Source organism: Strix aluco, chromosome 1 (assembly GCF_031877795.1).
Source record: "Strix aluco isolate bStrAlu1 chromosome 1, bStrAlu1.hap1, whole genome shotgun sequence".
Classification (NCBI taxonomy): domain Eukaryota; kingdom Metazoa; phylum Chordata; class Aves; order Strigiformes; family Strigidae; genus Strix; species Strix aluco.
This window is the reverse complement of record NC_133931.1, coordinates 127,605,133-127,626,944: the sequence shown is the minus strand read 5'-3', so window position 1 is coordinate 127,626,944 and position 21,812 is coordinate 127,605,133. Positions and strand designations below refer to the sequence as shown.

The following is a 21,812-nucleotide window of genomic DNA, read 5'->3' as shown; positions in this document are numbered from 1 at the left end:
AAAACAAAACTTTTCAAACAGTTAATGACAAATTCTTGTTACTATATTTCAGTGATGAGTTCATCCAGGAATAAGAGCCTGAGTACATTTACAAAGAAAAAAAAGTTACATTAAAATGTTAACAGATCACATGCAACAGTGCCTCAGTGAAATCTGGTTTTAAAGCACATGACGTATCACACAGCATTCAGCCCTGAACAGGCACAGGGATATTTATGCACTGGATTATCAGAAACTTTATTTTTAAAGATAAGACTCTTTTATGCTATATGCTAGTATGTACCTGCAAGGAACTAGGATTTCTTGAAACAAGTTCTGAAAATGCAAATTACATTTTAAAGTGTAAATCCCAGAAAGATTAAGCAATTCCAAAGACTAAATAAAGTTATGCTTCTTCACTTTCTTCCCCACTGTTTCCACCATTGTTACAGGCAACATCTCAACGTACATGATGCCGAAGTCACCGGGTGCCAGTAAAAAGGAGGTCTCCAGGACACTAGTTTTGTGCTGCTGTGCACTTCACAACTCTCTGAGGTCTAATCCAACCCTCTCCAGCCCAGCTTTACATTTGCTTCTGCAGGGAAGAGAGGCTGGGTGGTGGGGACAACCCTATCTGCTTCCACAGGAGAAAGGCATGGATATGGGTCATGCTCTCCTTTTCTTCTGAGTACTTCCTTCTCACCCCAGCAACGACCAAAAGCAAAGTATTTGTAGATGACCAGGCAAGAGAAAAAAAATTGCTGAAGTGGTTCAACACACCTCTTGTAGGGAAGAAGAGGAATATGTCTCGGCATCAATTTGTATTCAGTCTGCAGGAAAATACTTGAGCCCCTCAGGAAGACGAGATCAGTGGGAAGATTACAGTAAGTGCCTGAGCGCTGAGATAATGCAGCCCCAAATCCAAAAGATATACTTTTAGTAAAGCAAATTTATTATCTCACCATATTTTTGTTGGCATCAACACTGCAAAAGATTAAAATTATACCACCTCTCCCTACCTCAGCACCATCTGTTTCTTTTCAGACATCTACCACCAACCCTCTTCTGTACTCTGTCCTTGAAATCTGATAGCAGTAGCTTTATCTGTCAAGCTTTTGGGGTTAAACTACCCAAGGCCTTAATGTGAAATGTTCAATCATTTGTCAGAAGCACAATCATATAGAAAGGCTCATTCTTTGCTCTTCAGGTAAACCCAGAGGTCACATTCCAGTTTCTATAATGGTGAAACAATCAACTCTGAATATGTGGGACAAATGAAGCAGGAATTATTAGTGACAAGCAGCAACCAACCGTGTGAAATTCACCACTCTGTGTCTAAAGGTCTACATTCAAACATGGTTGAGACCTTACCAGGCTAACTTAAATCAGACTTTGATGGGAAGGGCAGAAGTGGCATCAGCCAGAAAACCTATATGCTTGGGCCTAAAGTGCTCAATTTCTGCTGTCCAGATGGAGCAGGACTGGAATGAAGGTGAACTCAAATGACCTTCACAGCTCAAAACCCCCAAAAACACATTCAAGAACCAGGTCACCAAAGAAATTCATTAGTATCAGCTCCTAGTCTTTCAGATCTCCAGCTGCAAAATTATCCCAGTCATACCACCAAATATGGAAGATGAACACATTCAATAAGAAGTGATGAATTGCATCTTTTGAATTCCCACAGTCTATCTAAGGAGACAGGCAAAGGGAAGAGCAAAACAAGAGTACAGAGTAGCTGCCTAATTCAAGTGGCAACACATCACATATTTGCAGGCCATCAGAACATTACTGTATCTGTTCCTATTGTAAAATTTCTAGCACACCAGAAATCCATTAGCAGTGATGTTCTGGCAAACCACCAAAGAGAAATACATCCTCTTATACCAAAAAAGAAATGAAGATCAAAGAATGATTATGGGTAAGTACAGGCTAAAGATCAGCAAGCTCACCCAGAAAATACATTGTAATGTAAGATTTAACAATTCTTCCAAAAAGAGAAAGACAAAAGAAACCCTCTAACTTTGTACCAAAGCAAAGGCTCTGCATATATAAATGAAAAGCTCCAGCCACCATTTTTCATTAACACTGGAAATGTATTTATATTAATCTCTTTAGCTACACTTGGCAGCTTCTTTACAGTATCATATTCAGCTTGATCTTACTGTTTCTCTGCAGCTTCACGTTTCGTGATTTCCACTTACTGATGAGCAACTTACAGGAGTAAAGTACAAACTTATTCCTTGTCTAATTTCTAGGAAGTTTCCTCTGTAATCAAATTGGCCACTTGACATAGGCAGAAATGCACTGATGATCTGATGCCTTTGGATGGATTCCTGTCTCTAAAGTATATGGGAGAATTCGTCTGCTTCTTATAATTAAGTAAAAACAGAGGTGATGCTAAAACACGTGGCAACATAAAAAAATTTTTGTCCCTTCAGTGATCTTCAGAAATAGCTGATGCTTTAGGAAGTGGAGATACATCTGAAATTCCTTACTTCTTTGCTCTGAAAACATGTATGACTTCATTATAGAAACATGACATCAAGCTCATTTTTTCTCTTCTCTCAGCCTAACTTCATTGACTACTATCAAAATTTGACAGACCAAATGGAAAGCGTGATTCATTATAAGACCAATAATAAGCAGAGAGACAATTATAATTTTACAGTCGCCGCCAAGGCTGTCTCTGTGAAAGGAAGGTTGAATGGGTGCCACAACAAGTACCACATTTACAGTGAGAAAAGGCACAGCTTTGCTCTAACCGAACTGCTTTGTAGAGGGAAGATGTACTTTTTCGTCTGGCTGGCTTAGGCAGAACCAAAACATACCAAAAATTCACAATCTTCAAAAAGACAGGGTGATTTTTTTTTTCTTTTAAATGATTTATTAAGTAATCTCTACAATGATTTAGAGTCTCAGAACTGTCACTACGGTATATTCGATAACATGCAACGAGGGGCTTAAAATCTGTCATGCCCTTTGGACGTGAATGCTTTCCTTTTGTTCTTCTGAAGCAAATCTCACATATCTGATAGTTAGGCCAATCTTCAGTATGTCACTGAGAGGGGTTTTACTTCAGGAAAGGAATACATCCCGTACATTTGTAACTCTTCCTGTACATTTATACCCTCCTCAATAGATTCTTCAGCAAGAACAAGGAAATTTGATATGAGGTAAACAACAATGGATAAAAATAAATTTGGCTATTAAAAAGCTGGATTTAAAGTGGTTTTATTTCTTTGGAGAAAGAAGGGAAGAAGGATCAAGAGTAAAAAATTGTCATTTTTTTTTCAATTGACCTTTTACATCTCAAAAAAGGGCAGAAGCCCAATTTAGAAGAAAAATCTCTTTGTAGGTCATCTTTAATAAAAGTACGAGATGATTCTTCTCCTTCATCTCACAGTGTATCACACCAAATGACAGCATTTTATTTCCTTTGGGATGGTAGAAATAAAGTAAATGGAACAGAATGAGGACACATGATAAATACTCTCTAACATTGTTTTGTCATTTACTTTTTTAAAGAAATAGAACTACTATCATACAACCAGTCCTTCAGTCAATTGATAGAGGGATCTCTTCTGGCCTACATTAATTTATTTGTATTTTGTGGTAATACAAGAAGATTCCATACTCCTTTGTTAAAACACTTCAAAAGAAACAGAAAAAGGGTTTAAAAAATAGTTCTTTTCAATAAGATAGCATAAAACAGCCACATGCCTCAGTGTTTCTGTTAGGATTATCTGAAGGTACGTTTCAATAAACAACTTCTTAATACACTGGCACAAAGTAAATTGTTCCATATTTCCATAAAACACAGATTTTAATGCCCTATTTGATAAGCAGTACAAATAAGGTATCTTTCATTCCTTCATTCATCTACTACTATTTCATAATGGAACTTGGACAATAGAGAACTGAAACTAAACAGGAAGCAATTAGGTATTTGAAGAATTTTAGAGACATACTAAGTTCTGTTCAAATCAGAAGATTATTTAAAAGGAAAATTTGATTAACATATAATTGAAAAAAACAGGGAATTAGATGGGGCATTACAGAAGCATCACAGTAACAACGAATCACAGACTGTAAAGTCTAAAGGCCTGGAAAGTATCAAAAGAGTCCAGCTGTTTCTTATTCTGTCAACAGAATAAGGGTATCTTTGGGTTATATGCAAGAAGTGAAAGGTTTACCAGTAGGATACTTATCTATCAAAAATAACTTTTAACATGGCTGTCTACAATTCAGAAGCATCCTCTGTGAGGAATACCCTCTGACAAAAGGCAACGAGCCTGACTCAGCCCAAGTTGCCACAGGGTGCTGTGGTGGTACCAGCGGGACGGAACAGAAACCCCAACGGGGAAGTGGCATGTCGGGCTTCCTTGGCCACAGCACCCCTGACAAAAGGGAAACAGGGCAACAGGCAGGATTGGTAGTTTCCTACCAGATTTGCATTTGCTTAATTGGTGCTCCACGATTTGAAAACCTGATTTTTCTGCATGTTTTGAAAGAGGAAAGAAGTCTGCCCATACAGAGGGGGTCATGACACTGGGTGTGCTTCTCATGCTGATACAGCCAAGAAGAGAATCGGAGCAACATGTGCAAAGCCTTTCAAACAAAAGTGCAGAATTTGGTTTGTCTGTGGTTTTCTTCAAGGAAATAAACTTTCTGCACTAAGATGACACAACTGTCTGTAAATGAAGTTTTACCCACTAGCAGGTTCCAACCAAATGAAAACAATTACATTAAAGACTAGACACTACACAGAAAGTCTGTTGAAAGAAGCCTGTTTCCAGCCACTGAGTGAGGAAATGTGAGTGCACCCGTCTTGAATCTAGCAAAATACATTGAAAAATGCTACATAAATCTCACACAACCACAGAAACAAAATGGCTGTAGACTTCACAGGTAGCACCTTATCTCTGTAATAGATACTGCAAAGAAAGCAAACGAGTCCATTGCTTTGATACAACAGAGTTTGTGTGCACAAGTCAAGCACTGTTATTTCCTGGGTAAGATGTTACATATATTAACAACATATTGTTTTAATACTGCCTGTTGATTCAGTCTTTAGACTAAAACCACATTTCTTAAGTAGAACCACTATCCTGAGTAGAAGAGGGCTGAATAACCTATTCCTAATGTAATGATCTTGTAGAATTAAAGACCATGCGTTTGTATGCTGATGGTTATTCAGTCATCCATTAGGTCCTCTGATTCCCCCAGGAAAGCCTAATAATTTCTACTATTTTCATTCTCCATATGTTCATTCCTAGCTCCGTGCATCACTTGACTCCTTGTCTAGAAAAGGGGATTCCAATTCATTTCACTGCTCAGCTGAGGAAAGTATTTGAGCCCCAAGCTAAGAGGCCCACAGCACTTCCTCTGTTTCTACAAGTGCTATTTTTGCACACATACAGAAGGTCATGATGCCAAAGGAGTTCTCAAGGAGAAAGTAAAAAAAAAAAAAAGGGGAGAGTGGCTGGACAACACAAGGAGAGGCATATGAAGAGAACTGTATCAGCAGGAAGGCTGCTGACTCATGGAGGAGATGCCCTATAAATGACAGCATAGAAAATACCTGCTATTCACATTCCAGTGCATGCATTTTCCTTTTACTACCTTGATCATATGTCTTACTCTGACTAGTATTTATATGTAACAATTCATAGGACAGTAGTAGTGTTGTAGCCACAGTGGTCGTGTTGTAGCCATAGCGGTCTGAGAATTTAAGTGACAGAAAGTAAGTAAGAAAAGATAATCGCTTCTATACCAACTTGTATGGCTGTTGCTTGCTTTTGTAAACACAAATTCTATTCTAGCTGTTAAACCATAACCAAATATAGAAATAACTGGAAAGGTCAATGGTTTGTTTTGTATTACTTACAGAAGTGGCAGTAACATATATACTATCTAAACATTCAAGTAAAAACTATGGTGCCCAAACTAATGTTAGCGTATGAGGATATAATTCCATTTCAATGGTAAATCCAGATATTAGACTTTGACTATAATAGTCACTTTGTAAAGGCTAAATAAAATATACAATTAATTTTTCTTTTAATATCTCTCATAATGGCTAGAGGTCATTTGTTAAAGTTACTGCTACTTGGAGATACTCAACACTTAGAAATAGATAAATTCATAGGCACTGAAACACGTTAAGCAGTTTGATTGTTTCCCTAGTTTAAGCCATTTTACTTTAAAGAAGATGCTAAATATAGCACATGATTAATCTGTACATATGCGGTATCTGTGTATATGTGTGTGTAAAATACACAGCTCCTAAGTGATCTAGTAATCTAAGGAATATCATCAAGAAAGAAAAACATTATAGTAATAGAATGATTTCTGCAGAATAATTAATCATTTTCTTCCTACACACGCACTCACAAATACACACTAATACATTTTCTATAATTATTTTTGTGTCAAAAAAATTCAGATCATGGAAAGGCAATTTACTCAGTGCTGATAATCCCATATGTTTTAATTACTCTACTATAAACCAACAAATATTGCTTCCAATTAATGCAATTATCTAAAAGCAGTAAAATATTCTTTATCACATCCATTGAGAGGAAAACAAAGGACTGACCTTTTCGGGAACTTTTTTAATGGGCTAGGAAGGGATCCTGTGAGGGGATTAACAGATTTTGTATACACAGACAAATGTTTTCGAATGTTATTTTTCTTAGCATCATGAACCATTGAGCTTTAAGTGGTGTTTCAGAAACAGAGGAATTCTCTTGCGGGTGCTTAGGACTACCTCACAGTGATGCACTTGGAAATAATAGATGAATGAAACAAATTACCTTTTTTGGTTCTCATTTTAACCAGAACGCCAATTAAGCACTTGCAAGCATTTCACAGACATCACTTAAACTTTCCATATCCCCATCCAACTGAAGTCAGCAGCAAACTTCTGTTGATTTCAACAGCCTTTTAAATTCAACAAAATCTATTGACAATAATAGAGAAATAATCATAACAGAAATTTGTTAACCTAAAACTAAATTATAACACCGAAAAATAAAATGTAATGGAGTTATCAAAAGCAATTTACCTTTTCCAAAAGAAGTCTTAAGCATAATGGAACATTATACAAAACAAATTAAAGGAAGGTAATAAACATACTGATAATCAACATATGATTATGGAAAATTTTTCTTGTCAAAGTAATCCTGATGTTTTTCTTCTACAGGATTACAAATTCAGTAATATTGATGATATAATATGATCAAAGAATATAATTCCTGTTTACCAAACAGTCAATTCTAAGCTAAGGGGAGGAAGGGAAAGGAGGAAGGGAAAGGAGGAAGGGAAAGGAGGAAGGGAAAGGAGGAAGGGAAAGGAGGAAGGGAAAGGAGGAAGGGAAAGGAGGAAGGGAAAGGAGGAAGGGAAAGGAGGAAGGGAAAGGAGGAAGGGAAAGGAGGAAGGGAAAGGAGGAAGGGAAAGGAGGAAGGGAAAGGAGGAAGGGAAAGGAGGAAGGGAAAGGAGGAAGGGAAAGGAGGAAGGGAAAGGAGGAAGGGAAAGGAGGAAGGGAAAGGAGGAAGGGAAAGGAGGAAGGGAAAGGAGGAAGGGAAAGGAGGAAGGGAAAGGAGGAAGGGAAAGGAGGAAGGGAAAGGAGGAAGGGAAAGGAGGAAGGGAAAGGAGGAAGGGAAAGGAGGAAGGGAAAGGAGGAAGGGAAAGGAGGAAGGGAAAGGAGGAAGGGAAAGGAGGAAGGGAAAGGAGGAAGGGAAAGGAGGAAGGGAAAGGAGGAAGGGAAAGGAGGAAGGGAAAGGAGGAAGGGAAAGGAGGAAGGGAAAGGAGGAAGGGAAAGGAGGAAGGGAAAGGAGGAAGGGAAAGGAGGAAGGGAAAGGAGGAAGGGAAAGGAGGAAGGGAAAGGAGGAAGGGAAAGGAGGAAGGGAAAGGAGGAAGGGAAAGGAGGAAGGGAAAGGAGGAAGGGAAAGGAGGAAGGGAAAGGAGGAAGGGAAAGGAGGAAGGGAAAGGAGGAAGGGAAAGGAGGAAGGGAAAGGAGGAAGGGAAAGGAGGAAGGGAAAGGAGGAAGGGAAAGGAGGAAGGGAAAGGAGGAAGGGAAAGGAGGAAGGGAAAGGAGGAAGGGAAAGGAGGAAGGGAAAGGAGGAAGGGAAAGGAGGAAGGGAAAGGAGGAAGGGAAAGGAGGAAGGGAAAGGAGGAAGGGAAAGGAGGAAGGGAAAGGAGGAAGGGAAAGGAGGAAGGGAAAGGAGGAAGGGAAAGGAGGAAGGGAAAGGAGGAAGGGAAAGGAGGAAGGGAAAGGAGGAAGGGAAAGGAGGAAGGGAAAGGAGGAAGGGAAAGGAGGAAGGGAAAGGAGGAAGGGAAAGGAGGAAGGGAAAGGAGGAAGGGAAAGGAGGAAGGGAAAGGAGGAAGGGAAAGGAGGAAGGGAAAGGAGGAAGGGAAAGGAGGAAGGGAAAGGAGGAAGGGAAAGGAGGAAGGGAAAGGAGGAAGGGAAAGGAGGAAGGGAAAGGAGGAAGGGAAAGGAGGAAGGGAAAGGAGGAAGGGAAAGGAGGAAGGGAAAGGAGGAAGGGAAAGGAGGAAGGGAAAGGAGGAAGGGAAAGGAGGAAGGGAAAGGAGGAAGGGAAAGGAGGAAGGGAAAGGAGGAAGGGAAAGGAGGAAGGGAAAGGAGGAAGGGAAAGGAGGAAGGGAAAGGAGGAAGGGAAAGGAGGAAGGGAAAGGAGGAAGGGAAAGGAGGAAGGGAAAGGAGGAAGGGAAAGGAGGAAGGGAAAGGAGACGGGAAAGCGAAAGGAGGAAGGGAAGAGGAAGGGAAAGGAGGAAGGGAAAGGAGGAAGGGAAGGAGGCCGGGCTTGCCGCCGGTCGGCCTTCCGGCGTCCTGTCCCTTCTGCCTGTCCGTCTTCCGTTTCCCTTGCTTCCTTTCCCGTGCGGCCTTTCCCGTTCGTCCTTTCCCTTCTTCCTTCCCTGAGGAAAGGAGGAAGGGAAAGGAGGCCAAGGGGCCCGTGCGTCCTTGTTCCCTGTCTTCCTTGCCCTTCGTCCTTGTCCGCTGCGTGCCTGGCCCTGTCGGCCGGCCCGGCTTCCTTCCGGCTTGCTTGCCTGTGCCCCGTGCGTCCTGTTCCCTTCTTCCTTTCCCTTCTTCCGTGCCTTCTCCTTTCGCGTTCCTTTCCCTCTCCCCCTGCCCGGCCAAGGCGCCGGCCCTTCCCGTCCCTCTGCCGTTGGCCCAGGGCCGCTTCCTTCCCGGTCCGGGCCCGGACGGCCGGAGGCCCGGACGGGACCGGCCCCAAATCTCCCCTGCTCCCCTCCCCTCCTAACAAACCCGCCCAACACCCCTGCCATACCACCAGCTCCAGGCGCTCACCCTGTTTACTGAATAAAGCAGGCTGCTATGCTCTATGTACCGCACTCCAATGCTACAGGGCATTTTCCGTCTAACACCTCCCCTTCCAGCTTTATTCAGTGCGTGTAATTAACCACACAAACTGTTTGTATTTTGAAAAATTCTTCATTCCCATACTTCTTCAACACAAAACTGGGAAAACACCCACAAAGGCAGGAACCCTTAGTGATGACGCTACAAAGGTCTAAATGCATAATCCTAGGCATTCTCCTTAGTCTCAGGATATGTTTAGTGATACACTAGTAAAACCTCGAGTTTTTGTCTTAGTTTAGCCCAGACAGAAGTAGTGAGCAGAAATCTCTGCAGAACTGACGTTTTTCATTAAACATTAAAAAAACCTATAAGCCACTCAAAACCAGTTTGTACAAAATATGTGTTAACAAAGCATGATAACACAGAGGTGCAGAATAACTGCCTCCCAGAGAACAAAATCAACCTTTGAAATAAAGCAACAATATCAGGGAGAAAGTGTTTTTTAAGTCTGGTTTGCAATGATGACCATACTAATTTTTCCACCACAGACTGGGGGGGGGGGGGGGGGAAGAATGAATTCGCAAAATGGGGTTGTGAAAGAACAATCCTGTTGGGTCAGCTGAGGTTCTGATCACAGAGCCCATGATAAACATCACTTAACAAATAATTTGAAAATCATGCAGAACATGATTCAGTATGTAATTCAGAAGACCTGAGCTAGGTCTATATCGTGCCAGTAATTTAGTACCAATAAGCTGGTACTAAATATTACAATTAAACTTTCAGAGAGATCTCATATGATGCAAAAAAAGGGCATTATTTTAAGTAAGAATCAATTACCAAAATATGATTGTACCCAAGTGGGGCTCCTCAGCCTGCATGCACAGGACATGAATAAGAAGTGAACAGAGCTTGAATCCCCTCGATCCCAATAAATTCCAGCTGCTAGTGAGAACAACTGGGATTGTGTGCAGCCAAGGCATTCATTAAAATAACTAATAAGGGACCGAGTTGGACTTTAGGGAGACCCAAAACAGTTTAAAGGAAGAGCTGCTCCTCCTCAGGTTTGATCTGACCATCACTTACCCAATCCAGTTATCCAAACAGTTACTAGGAGTCATTATAAGAGTCATTATAACAGAGGTGGTAAATCACAGAGTACTTTTAGAGCAGGAAAGGCAGACGGGTCCTCTCGCACCTGGCAGCACAACTCAGCAGGTCACATCACATCACACGGAGCCCCTCAACAGCATGCCCGTCCTGCGGGTGACCAGGAGGAGCACAAGACTCATGGGGGCCACACAGGAGAAAGACTTACCAGAAATTGTAATAGTCAGAAACAGTGCAACTGCATTTTTTTAAAACCATGTCAGGAAGCTAATCCTTTTGAATTCCACACAGCCAAATGTTTATGATTTAGAGCAATTTTAGGAATATGTTTTTCATTTACAGCTTACATGACACATTGATATTAGTGTTGGAGACCATTTGCCAAGAGAAATTACAGGCAAGGTTTCAGCAGTTTGTCTCATGAAAAAGCTGGCACTTGTCTGTCAAGCTGCCTTTTAATTTGCTTCTGTTTTCAGGATTTTTTGATGAAGTTTATGATCTGATTCTGCAAGGTTTGCAAAACTCTAGTTAAAAGACATTCCTAATAAACATTCCCCACAAGGCATGAGGAATATCTATATCCTTCTCAGTAGAAGCTGCAAAAACCATTCAGTGGCAAGGCAAAATAATTAATTCCTGAAGTACCAGGAACATTCCAGTACCACTAACCAGAAATAATTTCAATTAAGACTGAAATATACAGAATACCTATCAATATTTTCTGAAGAAGCTTCTCTGGTTTTGCCTACCTTTTGTTAAACTAAGAGAAAAGGGAATTTATTTTCCAAATAGAGAATAGAGTGATTGCAGAGTTTACAAAAATTGCCTCATTCGAAATCTTTCAGTCTTCTGAACATCCTTGATCATCATGACCATCAATTTATACACAGTGTTGCTACTCCTCCGGGACACAGTCAGGTGCTCAATGGGAACAGAAGATGTGTGAGCTTCCTAAAGAGGTAGGCTTTCTGAGCACATCTTGCCCAGCCTACTACTTGTTTATAGATTATTTTCCACTAACACATGGACCAGAGGAATTAAATTTGTGTTGCAATTGAAAGCAGGTGGCGATTATGCTCCATCCTAGTGATTGAGTGTCACCAAGAAGGTGACAGAGCAGTCCTGAAGTGCTGAATATAAGCTTGAAAACCTTATTTATGCTTGTGACCCTTCAACGCACCTCCCGATCACCACAAACCTGAGGATCTCAGGCTATTGATGTGTTCACTCTCACAAAAAAATGCCATGATCGAGGAGGGCTCTTCTTATCACAGCATAAGGAGCCAGGACATGCACAGGTGGTTAGATGCTCAAGGGAGCTTTCCGAAGGCCAAGAGTCTCCTCAGCAAGGCACCCGGTGTCCACACTGCACCTCAGAAATGACCACAGTTCAGACTCAGGCTCACAAAACACTCTGCTGATCTCTGTGACAGGAGACACCAGAGACCTCATATGAAGGATGATGTTGCAGTTAGGAAGGGCCCTGATCATCCTTCTTGCCCATCATGGCTAGCACAAAGTGAACCTGGTGTGGTCACCACATGCCAGGGCCTGTCCATACTCCAGACAAGCACAGATACTGTAGTTTTTCCTATTAACCCACTCGCAGCATGCTCTTTCTCAATCCAACCTCATGATCACAACTTGCTTTGGGCCATTATGCCATTAGGTCTCTGCTGCTTCACATGCAGATGAACATGCCCTGGCCCAGGTCCCCTCAGACAGATCTACGTGTTCTACAGGACCAAAAGGGCCTCAAAGAGGCTTTTGGAAATGTGTCCCATTTCCTGGTGAGCTCTGCTGTTTAATCACAGAATCACAGAATCATCTAGGTTGGAAAAGACCTTGAAGATCATCTAGTCCAACCATTAACCTAACATTGACAGTTCCCAACTACACCATATCCCTAAGCGCTATGTCAACCCGACTCTTAAACACCTCCAGGGATGGGGACTCCACCACTTCCCTGCAAGGTGAGAGTATAAATGGGCATGTGGCTACATTTAAGAAGAAATATACTGCATGAAAAAGAAATAGCCATTTGCTGTGCCACGGATGCCATCACAGCATTAAAAACTTCAAGGGGAAGGAATTAAAAAATAAATAAGTAAGTACACTTAACTGCTATGCAACTCCTGCATAGTTCTCAGTTGATGGCCAGAGCTGGACATGTGCTGAAGGAGGGAAGGCTGCGAGCAGCACTCACCCGCCTGCGCAGTGGGTGGGTCCCAGGTTTGCTAATGCTGAAGGTGGCATTAAGGAAGATGGCCACAGAAAACAGCTCCATTAGATGCAGTTCAGAACACATAGGGACACCAAGGCAATGGATTCATAAACACACTGATGCAGCTAATGCATTCCTAACCTCTGCCGGAGGGATTGAACCTTTTAAAAATACAGCTGATCTGATCTGAAAGCTCCTTTGTAAATACTTAAGCCAGTTGAACAGGCAAAAGAAGTTAAAAAAGAAACACTGTATCCTCAAAAAAGTTCATTGTAGAGACACTATGGCAATTGAGGGGAAAAAAAAGGAAGAGAGAAAGAATGATAATATATGTGAAGAAAATACCACCATGCATAAAAGAAATTACATTGTAATTACACCAGCTTTTTATTATTTTTTTTAATCATCATCATTCTTCAAGGTAATGTTTCAGTGTATCTCACATCTGCATTTATTGTGAACAGATACGCATTCAACACTGGTTAAGATCCAAAATGAGCAAGAAGAAAGCATGTGGATTTCAATGTTAAATTAAACCGCCACACTGTAATGCCAGTAGCAAGACAAAATAATTAATTCCTGAAGTACCAGGAACCACTAACCAGAAATATTTTTCCTTCCTCTCACATGCATCCAGGACTGTCAGAACACTTCCATCCTGGGCCTTAGCTTTCCTCATGTCTGAAATGTCAGGAATAAGCTCCGCTTTCTGATTTAGTAAGAGCACGTATAGAGCGAGCTGAGATCCTCTGTGTCCTCTTTGCACACCTCCTGTATCTTCCCAGCTTGCTTCATTGCAGAGATCAGCCTTTGGTTGCAGGCCAGTGTTGGGAGAGGTGGCAGAGGAAGGGACTAGGAAAGGAAAGTCGCTTCAACTAACTTCCAGATTCAATAGTAGCATCTCCTTTGGTGAAGTGAAGAGATAAAACAGAGGGTATCAGACCATAGTAAGATACCATAAACATTTCTGCCAGCCTCAACTGTCAGTGTACAAAAAGTTGTCAAGAAAAAGATTGCAAGAAAAACAAGAAAGATTTGTGGTATCTATGCTGATGACAGAGGGAACAATTATTCCCAATGGAAAAAGAGGAGAAAGAAATGTGTGACTCTTCAGAGAACTTAGTAAGTACAGAGATGGAAAACACAACAGAATATGAAATACAAACGGGTACCTAACAGGGCGATGTATAACAACACACAGGCAAATGCAGCAGAGGAAACAGAGAAACTGATTGTCAGATAAAAAGATGGATTTGAAGAGGATAGAGAAAATAATGCCCACAAAGAAAGAAGCAAATGAAGAAAATCTATTTGCAGACAGATGTTAGATAGCAGGAGTATATTTTACTTTCTGATTTTTTTAAAGCTCTCTGCTTGCTAGTATAATTTTAATTATTTTTTTTTCCTCCATAAATTGGAGAACTATACAGAATAACGAACACTTGCTCTGTGACTGTCCACCACTGACATTGTAACTAGAGATGAGGCTGAGATATACTCAGACGTATGAGCCATACATATCAATTTTTAAACAACAGGGAGACTGCAAGAAAGCAGACTAAGGCAGGGCTCGAGTCTCTTCTTTCTGACAACCTATGTGTTTTAAATTATTTTTCCCCCCCTCTCTGTCCCCCATAATTCCTTTAACATTCCTCAAATGTATATTATGCATAAAAGCTAATTTTACCACAGAGGCCTGCTTCAGCATGCTTTTGATATTAGCAGAGGTTCAGTTATAAATAGTAAGCTGCTATTTTTTCCAGAGGAAAACTAAAATCTTGAACCTTGCTCCTTTCAAGCATTCAACTACTTTACATTTATAAGGCTACTGTGGGCCAAATTTGCAAACCACTCCTCAAAAAAATTAGTGCTTTTCTCTCAGGACCCTTAGAAAATGCATACAAAATATAATACGGAGAGTTAAGAATTGCAAGAGAAGAAAAATATATACAGACTTCTGAATATATTTGTTCACAGGAATAATAATTAAGAATACATTTTAAATGTTGCTCCAGTATACTTGGCCCTCTTTTTATTTGATGATCTGCAAATGGTATTTCACAAGCAATTTAAATGTTTATTTAAATATCACGATAGACGCCAAACATCTTCATTTCCTTGCAGCCTTGTTTTCATTTAGCACAATTTGTGATAGGACTTTTTTCACATTATAAAAAGCACAGCTCCTTAGGAAAAGTTCATATTTAAGTTGGATACTGACACTCTCAAGAACAATAAGGACACATTTTGACAGTCTTACTCCTAGAAATACTGGTCTAATATCATTAAAGTCAACAAAAGAATGACATAAAAATAGGATCCAGCTCAAATCAAATTTTAAGTATATGTGTTTGTGTGTGTTTATGTGCATAAACAAAAAATCCACCTACAGAGAACTGTTGCAGTTCATAAAATCACATCCTTAACTTGTCTTTTCATATACTGTTAGTAAATGTGTTTACTTTTATTAAGATGACCTGAAATTCATACTGCAAGGTAAATCCTGACCTTTCAGAAACTAACTGTGACCATACCATTAATCTGTCACCCAAAATAAAAACCGGTTTCTGCAACCTACTGTCAGTAAGGTATAAATATGTGTACAAAACTGCTGTTTTCAACAAACACTTCAATGTTGTGGTCTTGGTGCTTTTCAGTAGGAAATTCTTCCTCTAGAATTCTTTTAAAATGCATTTGTTATAAAATCATACTTCTAAACCAGCCTTGTTCCCTCTCCTTCCAGCAGCACAGTGTCTGCCGTCTGTAAGCAGCACGGATTCGCATGTGGTTTTTAACTCACGTCAGTGCACATAAGGAAATTGCCACTGTTTAAAATTTGTTTACAAGTGAAAAAACCTGAAATTTAAGTGCCTCCCATTGCAACCTGAATGGTTCATCTTTATAGAAGAAAAACTTGTAGCAATTGAGCACAAACTCACACACTGAACCATGCAACATTGTATTCAATTATTAGGAGATGAATTACTTGACAAAACATTTCTATTTACATTATTTACTCTCTTTTCACTTCAGAGCAGAAAAGCAATGCACTATTTTAAAACAGCTGTGCTAAAAGGCTACTTCAAAACCTCATTACTGAAAGCCACGTACCAGATTTCACTTAGTTTACTATGTTCAATCTTTTCTCGTAGACTGAAGTTCACAGTGTGCTCCTGCCTTATAATGTTTCTCTGTTCCCAAAAGACTGTAAACGCATCCAGAGAAACTTCATTCACAACTATCCATCTCATTCTTTTTTGAGGATAAGCTGTAGTGCAATTGCTGTATCTCCAGTACTTTACACTTGGTTATTAAAATGCTAACAGCTATGAGTTTTCAGCAATTCCATCTTTTAATATCCAGGGAGGCTCTGCATGAGTATAGTAATTTGCCTTTCTGGTAAACTGAAAGATGGCAAATGAAATTATAACACTGAAACGTTAGTTACACTGCAATAGCTACTAAGTAGTAACAATGGGAATATCAAAACCTACAACTGCACTTGAGAAAATAACAAAAGAACTTAAAATACACTATTACAGATTTAACTCAATACCTAGAAACAGCATTTGTGCTATAATACAGCCTCTAAAACCTCCATTGAAAAATTACATTGCACTGGCACTGGGTCTTGAACAAACGTAGAATAAGATACAGTCATTACTTACTGATTTAGCATCACATCTAGGATGAAAGATGATCCAAAAGCATCAACCTGGAAGCTGGCTCGAGCAATGTGGGTAGACTGCAATATTGAAAAGACTGGAATTAGTATTCAGCCACAACAAAACGTATCATACAGGTTTGTGAATGCAGAAAGTAAATATATTTACTAAGTAACAATACGCCATTAACCAAATAAAATTGCATTGAAATGGACAAAGCAGTCTGTGATAATGAATAAAAGATCTGTTTTCTGAATCTGTGAGGCTTATTCAAGAATTCCCAACCACACAACCTGTGACTGGGCGTAACCCCCCATCTTAACCCATCCACACCATCGGAAATGACTCTTGAAATTCCATTCTGGGCAAAACCCTTAGTAAAGGAAAGTGGAAGACTTCTATGGCTAATGTTACTAGTTCCTTAACCTGACTCTGGACACAGATGGGTGGAGAACAGCTGAGACATTACTGGTTTGGTCAGACTGGGATACACTCACAAATCTCTCCAACGTTACCTGAAAGAACTTGTTCATTCAGAGAGAGTTTAATTTAAGCCTATATAGTGAGGTGATAGAAATGGGCTAAAATCTGATTAGTTGCACTTTCTGTAAAGCTCTGACTCACCACCCTGTAACCCACCTCCTTCAAAAGGCTCCAAAAACACTAACCCCTGAGCAGTCACTAAAACCAAAGAAAAATGGGTGCTAGAGAAATACCTATGTATCTATCTATCCATCTTTTCTTGCTTTCCCTCTTTGCCATATATTTTCTTGAATAAATAGCTTTCATTCAGTTCTATAGAGGACGAATGTGAATACTCTGTAACTCACTATCTGACAGAAATAGAATATTTATTCTAGTAGTAGTGGAAGAAAATATTCAGCTGTCCAATGGAAATGCAACAATTGTTTCTAGACCTGAAAACTCCCAAGAAACGGAAGAGCCATGTTATTTAATTAATAAGAAAAGCTACTTTCAGACATTTTGGAGCAGTTTCAACTTTGTTCTTATTTTCTTTCCATTGAAATCTGCACATTAAGATTTGAAGCATGTAGACAGAGGAATCTAAGAGGAAACACAGAAGAACTACTTCCAACTCTAAACTACACTTCTCTAAATAAATACAATACAGGATAGTACAACTGTAACAAATGATTTATTGAAAACTCTGGGAAACACAGGACAGGATGGGATAATGTGAATCATCAAATTCACCCTCTCTAAAACTACTGGCAGGCTTTCAATAGGCATTAAATCCAGAAGAGCTGAGAATACCAGTTTCCCTGGAAAAGAACAGCAACAAAGAAACAGAAAGTTGAAGGAATCATGACTTTTTTGTTTATTACATTTTTTTAGTTGCCCTACAGCAGACTTTTCTTTTTTATGTCTACATATATAAGCATGAGTATTAACAAATAAAAAACACAACAATCATGAATACATATTTACAAACAGTTGATTATTTAAAAAAAAAAAAACACAAAAGTCAAGACAGCTTCTCTTATTAGAGGATGCTCAGGCTGGGTGCCCTCCATAAAAATGCCTAGCTGTGCCACTGCAGTGAATGCGCATGTGTCCTGGTTTGAGTGAGCAGCGGAGGTTTTTTGGCAGCAGGGGAGGGGGCTACAGCAGTGGCCCCCTGCGAGAAGCTTCTCAAAGCTCCCCGGACTCCAAGTCAGACCCGCCTTTGCACCAAGGCCGGGCCAGTTAGCTGTGCCTCTGCGATAACATATTTAAGAAGGCAACCTGGGAGGAGTTGAGGAGAAGTTGTGAGGAGAACATCTGTGCGAACACCAAGGTCAGTGGAAGGAAGGAGGAGAAGGTGGGCAGGTGCGCTGGAGCAGAGACTCCCCTGTATCTTGTGGTGAGACAGCAGAGCCACCCCCCTGACACCCATGGGCACCTACAGTGGAGCAGAGAGGGATTTGTGGCCTGTGGGGGGCCCCACACCAGGACAGGTGACTGTGCCTGAAAAAGACCAGGACCCCATGGGAAGAAGCCCCTGCTGTTGTAGTTTGGCGCTGGGAGGATTGCAACACACAGGGGTGACCCACGCGCCTGTGGGAGTGACTCATGTTGGAGTTGGTTTGTGGAGGACTGTCTCCTGAGAGAGGGGGACCGTGCTGGAACAGGGCAGGAATGCCAGAAGTTCTCCCCACCCCAAGGAGGAAGAAGCAGCAGGACTGACCGCACCCCCTATTCTCTGCCCCCTGCACCGCTTGGGGGAAGAGGAGGTAGAGACATCCGGAGCAAAGCTGAGCCCAAGAAGAAGGGAGAGGTGGGGGAAGGTGTTTTCAAGATGTAACGCTTCTCATGGTCCTACCATGTCTGTTAAGTGGTGGTGGTGTTAGTGTCTGTATTGAACTTACGGTTTTTTTTCTTCCCTTAACTAGCCTGTCTTTTGCCTGTGCCTTAAAGGATGACATTAGCCCTCCTTGTCCTTATCTCAAGTCCCTGGGCCTTTTGCTTCCCTCCTTCTCAGCGCTGGGGAGGAAGGGGGGAGTGAGCAGCGGTGTGGTACTCAGTTGCCCTCTGAGTTCAAACCACGACAGCATGAAAAATTGCATGATGAGAAATTCCACCTATTTACACTACAGTTTAGAGGGATGTTGTATTAACTGGAAAGCTTTTTAGAAGGCCTCTCAGTAGATACAATTCACAGAGTCAGATATCCTTTCAGCTATCCCCATTACATCTAACCCGCTTTGTAACACAGGCCACAGGTCTCCGCTAAGTGGTTCCTGTAATTTCTGGATGATTTAAGAGCATCTCTTTTGAACAGATGTACAATCTTTAACCAACTAACTGAATAGAACATACATTTTACCTTATCTGGGTAAATAATTTCAGTGATTAATTACCATCAATATTAAAAGCCTACTTTCTATCCAAAAAAAGTCTTAAAACAAAAAATTCAAAAAAAAAGAAGCTAGTCCCAAATGGCCCGTGACACAGCCGGCTGGCATCTGCAATGACAGACATCCACAGCATGTACAGACACGCACTGCACGTATGGCCACCCACATGTAGGACCATCATCTAGCTGTTTCTGGCCTGCAGCAGCTAGCACAACCAGAAATACAGCAAACACAACCATCAACAAATTATCACGTTAGAATTGGCATTTCTTTCCAACTCTCGGGCCGTAGAGTTTGCTTTGAATTATTTTAAAATTCCATCTTCTCTTGCTAGATGTGAATTTTTAGGCTGCTGCTCATAAACGGGACGTGACAAGCCAAGAACCGAGTAAGGTACAAGGGGCCCATACTAGTTTTGTCATTTTCTTGTTCCACTGCAGCACATCTGCTAATCTTAACTAACTTTCATTTACCTACCTGCGCCACAACAACCACTTTCTGATCAAAGGAGAAATGGCAGTCCAGTTGTTCACTTTTCATCATTACATTATTAAATGCAAAGAACATTCTACAGCACTTTATTATCTCTGTTTGTCAACAACATAGCTACATATGCCATCATTTAGATCTCTGTACACAGTATAACCATGTCTTCTATATGACCATATGCTGGTACCGAAAAATAATTAGTCAGTAAGGAAGAATATAAAAAGCCTAACTTAAATTTCTAAATGTACATATACTAAATGTAGCATTTGTCATTAAAATGTATTCACCTCATTAACTATAAGAGCAAAAATGACTAGGTTTTTCTGGTTTGGTTTGGTTTTTAACTGCTACATATATTGCATCATATTGATTTGGTCTGGGAAACTTCCTCCCTTGAACACATCTCTAAGATAAACAATTATAAGGCTAATGTATTTCTGAGGTGACCCGGCACCACAGTTATACCCTGACAGAAACTGTTAATGTGGAATTAAGGGAGAAAATACCTATTAATAAATTAAGATGAAAAGCATTACACAGACGTAACCACCCCCAAGACAAGCGGTGCAAACCCAGGAAGCTTACCATTAAGTTTAAGCTCAAGTGCAATCAAGTGTATCTCAAACCTACTGAGATACCAAGACAAACTTAGCCCTCTCCAGAAATTGCAGCCCTTCCTGCAACCCTGATATGTGGTTGTAAAACACTGCAACACTGCATGCTGTGGGCTGCTGCTGAAAACAAACAGTTCTGCCCCATCCTGGGCACATGTTCCCACCTGCTCTCCCTTGTTGGCTCACGTGACTACCCAGAAAGTCAGATCAGCATCAGAAAATTAATCATTACTTGGAGTGGATCCGTTTTCTGTCGGAAAAATAAGCTGATCCAAATAAACTATATAGTCACACCACGAGTAGATGCAATGGAAAGAAGCTGGAGGGGACATGCAAGACAGAATGAAGAGGAAGAGAGATTCTCCCTTTCAACGACAGCTGACAGATCTCATTCAGCGTAACAAGAAAATGCACCTTACAAGTGCCAGCAAGTACATTTTTTAGGATAACAATTCTTCTGAATATCTGGTTAAGAACCACAAAATAAAGAAATGGATTTTAAAAAGTCTTGGCTCTCCATTATTTTTAAGCACGTCTACCTGGCTCCTCAGTGAATAGGTAAAATGGCCAGCTGCAAAGGAAGCTTACGCTCATAGACATATGTCAATAAAAGAACTCAAAGAAATTAAATAAGTACTTTTATTCCATCTATACCACCTCATTCAAGCAGAAGTAACAAGAAAGACACCTGCAAAGGCTCCTCTAAACCATTGAAGCAAGACAATCAATTATGTCATTCAGTCCTCAAACCAAGGAACTTTCTCAGGAAATCCGAGGCTTTTTCAACAACCATAGGTGTGACACATTGAAAGCTGACAACTGAGTCATGAAAGGGGAGTTCTTGGAGACCAGGAGAGATGCACTCAATGCAGAACATGAACAAGAGCCAGGGAAGGAGAATCTAACAACTAATGGAAGAGTGCAGTGCTGTGCCTCTGACACAATCAAAAAGTTCTGAAATTTTAATGTCATGCAACTGAAGAAGGAAAGTATTGATAACAACTCTGAAATTAGCTGCAGTACTTTCAGATGCAAAAAACAGAGACTCTTTATTAGGGCATGCAGTGATAAGACAAGGAGTAACAGTTTTAAACTGAAAGAGGGTAGATTTAGATTAGCTATAAGGAAGAAGTTCTTTCCTGGGAGGGTGGTGAGACACTGGCACAGGTTGCCCAGAGAGGTTGTGGCCGCCCCCTCCCTGGCAGTGTTCAAGGCCAGGTTGGACGGGGCTTGGAGCAACCTGGTCTAGTGGAAGGTGTTCCTGCCCATGGCAGGGGAGTTGGAATGAGATGATCTTTAAGGTCCCTTCCAGCCCAAACCATTCTATAAGTCTATAAGTCTATGATTCTAGTGGCACATGAAGTGTACTACCCTGCAAGCCCCTGTACAGAAAATACTAAGCATCCCATACCTCTAATATAACTACGTGAGAGCTAAATTTTGTCAAAGATTGCAAAGTTTAAGCATCTCAGTCAATGTCTGAAAGGAATCAAAAGTAAATGGAGTGAAGAGGATTATTTCAAATCACTA

General features: G+C 40.7%; 1 protein-coding gene across 1 annotated transcript in view; it reads right to left on the bottom strand.

The window, feature by feature from the left end:
* Nucleotides 1-21,812, bottom strand: part of ADAM22 (ADAM metallopeptidase domain 22) — a 146,083-nt gene that overhangs the window by 107,877 nt on the left and 16,394 nt on the right. Inside the window, exon 3 of the mRNA XM_074835062.1 lies at nucleotides 16,325-16,401. Within this exon, the coding sequence (XP_074691163.1) occupies nucleotides 16,325-16,401 (77 nt within the window). The remainder of the gene's footprint in view (nucleotides 1-16,324; nucleotides 16,402-21,812) is intronic.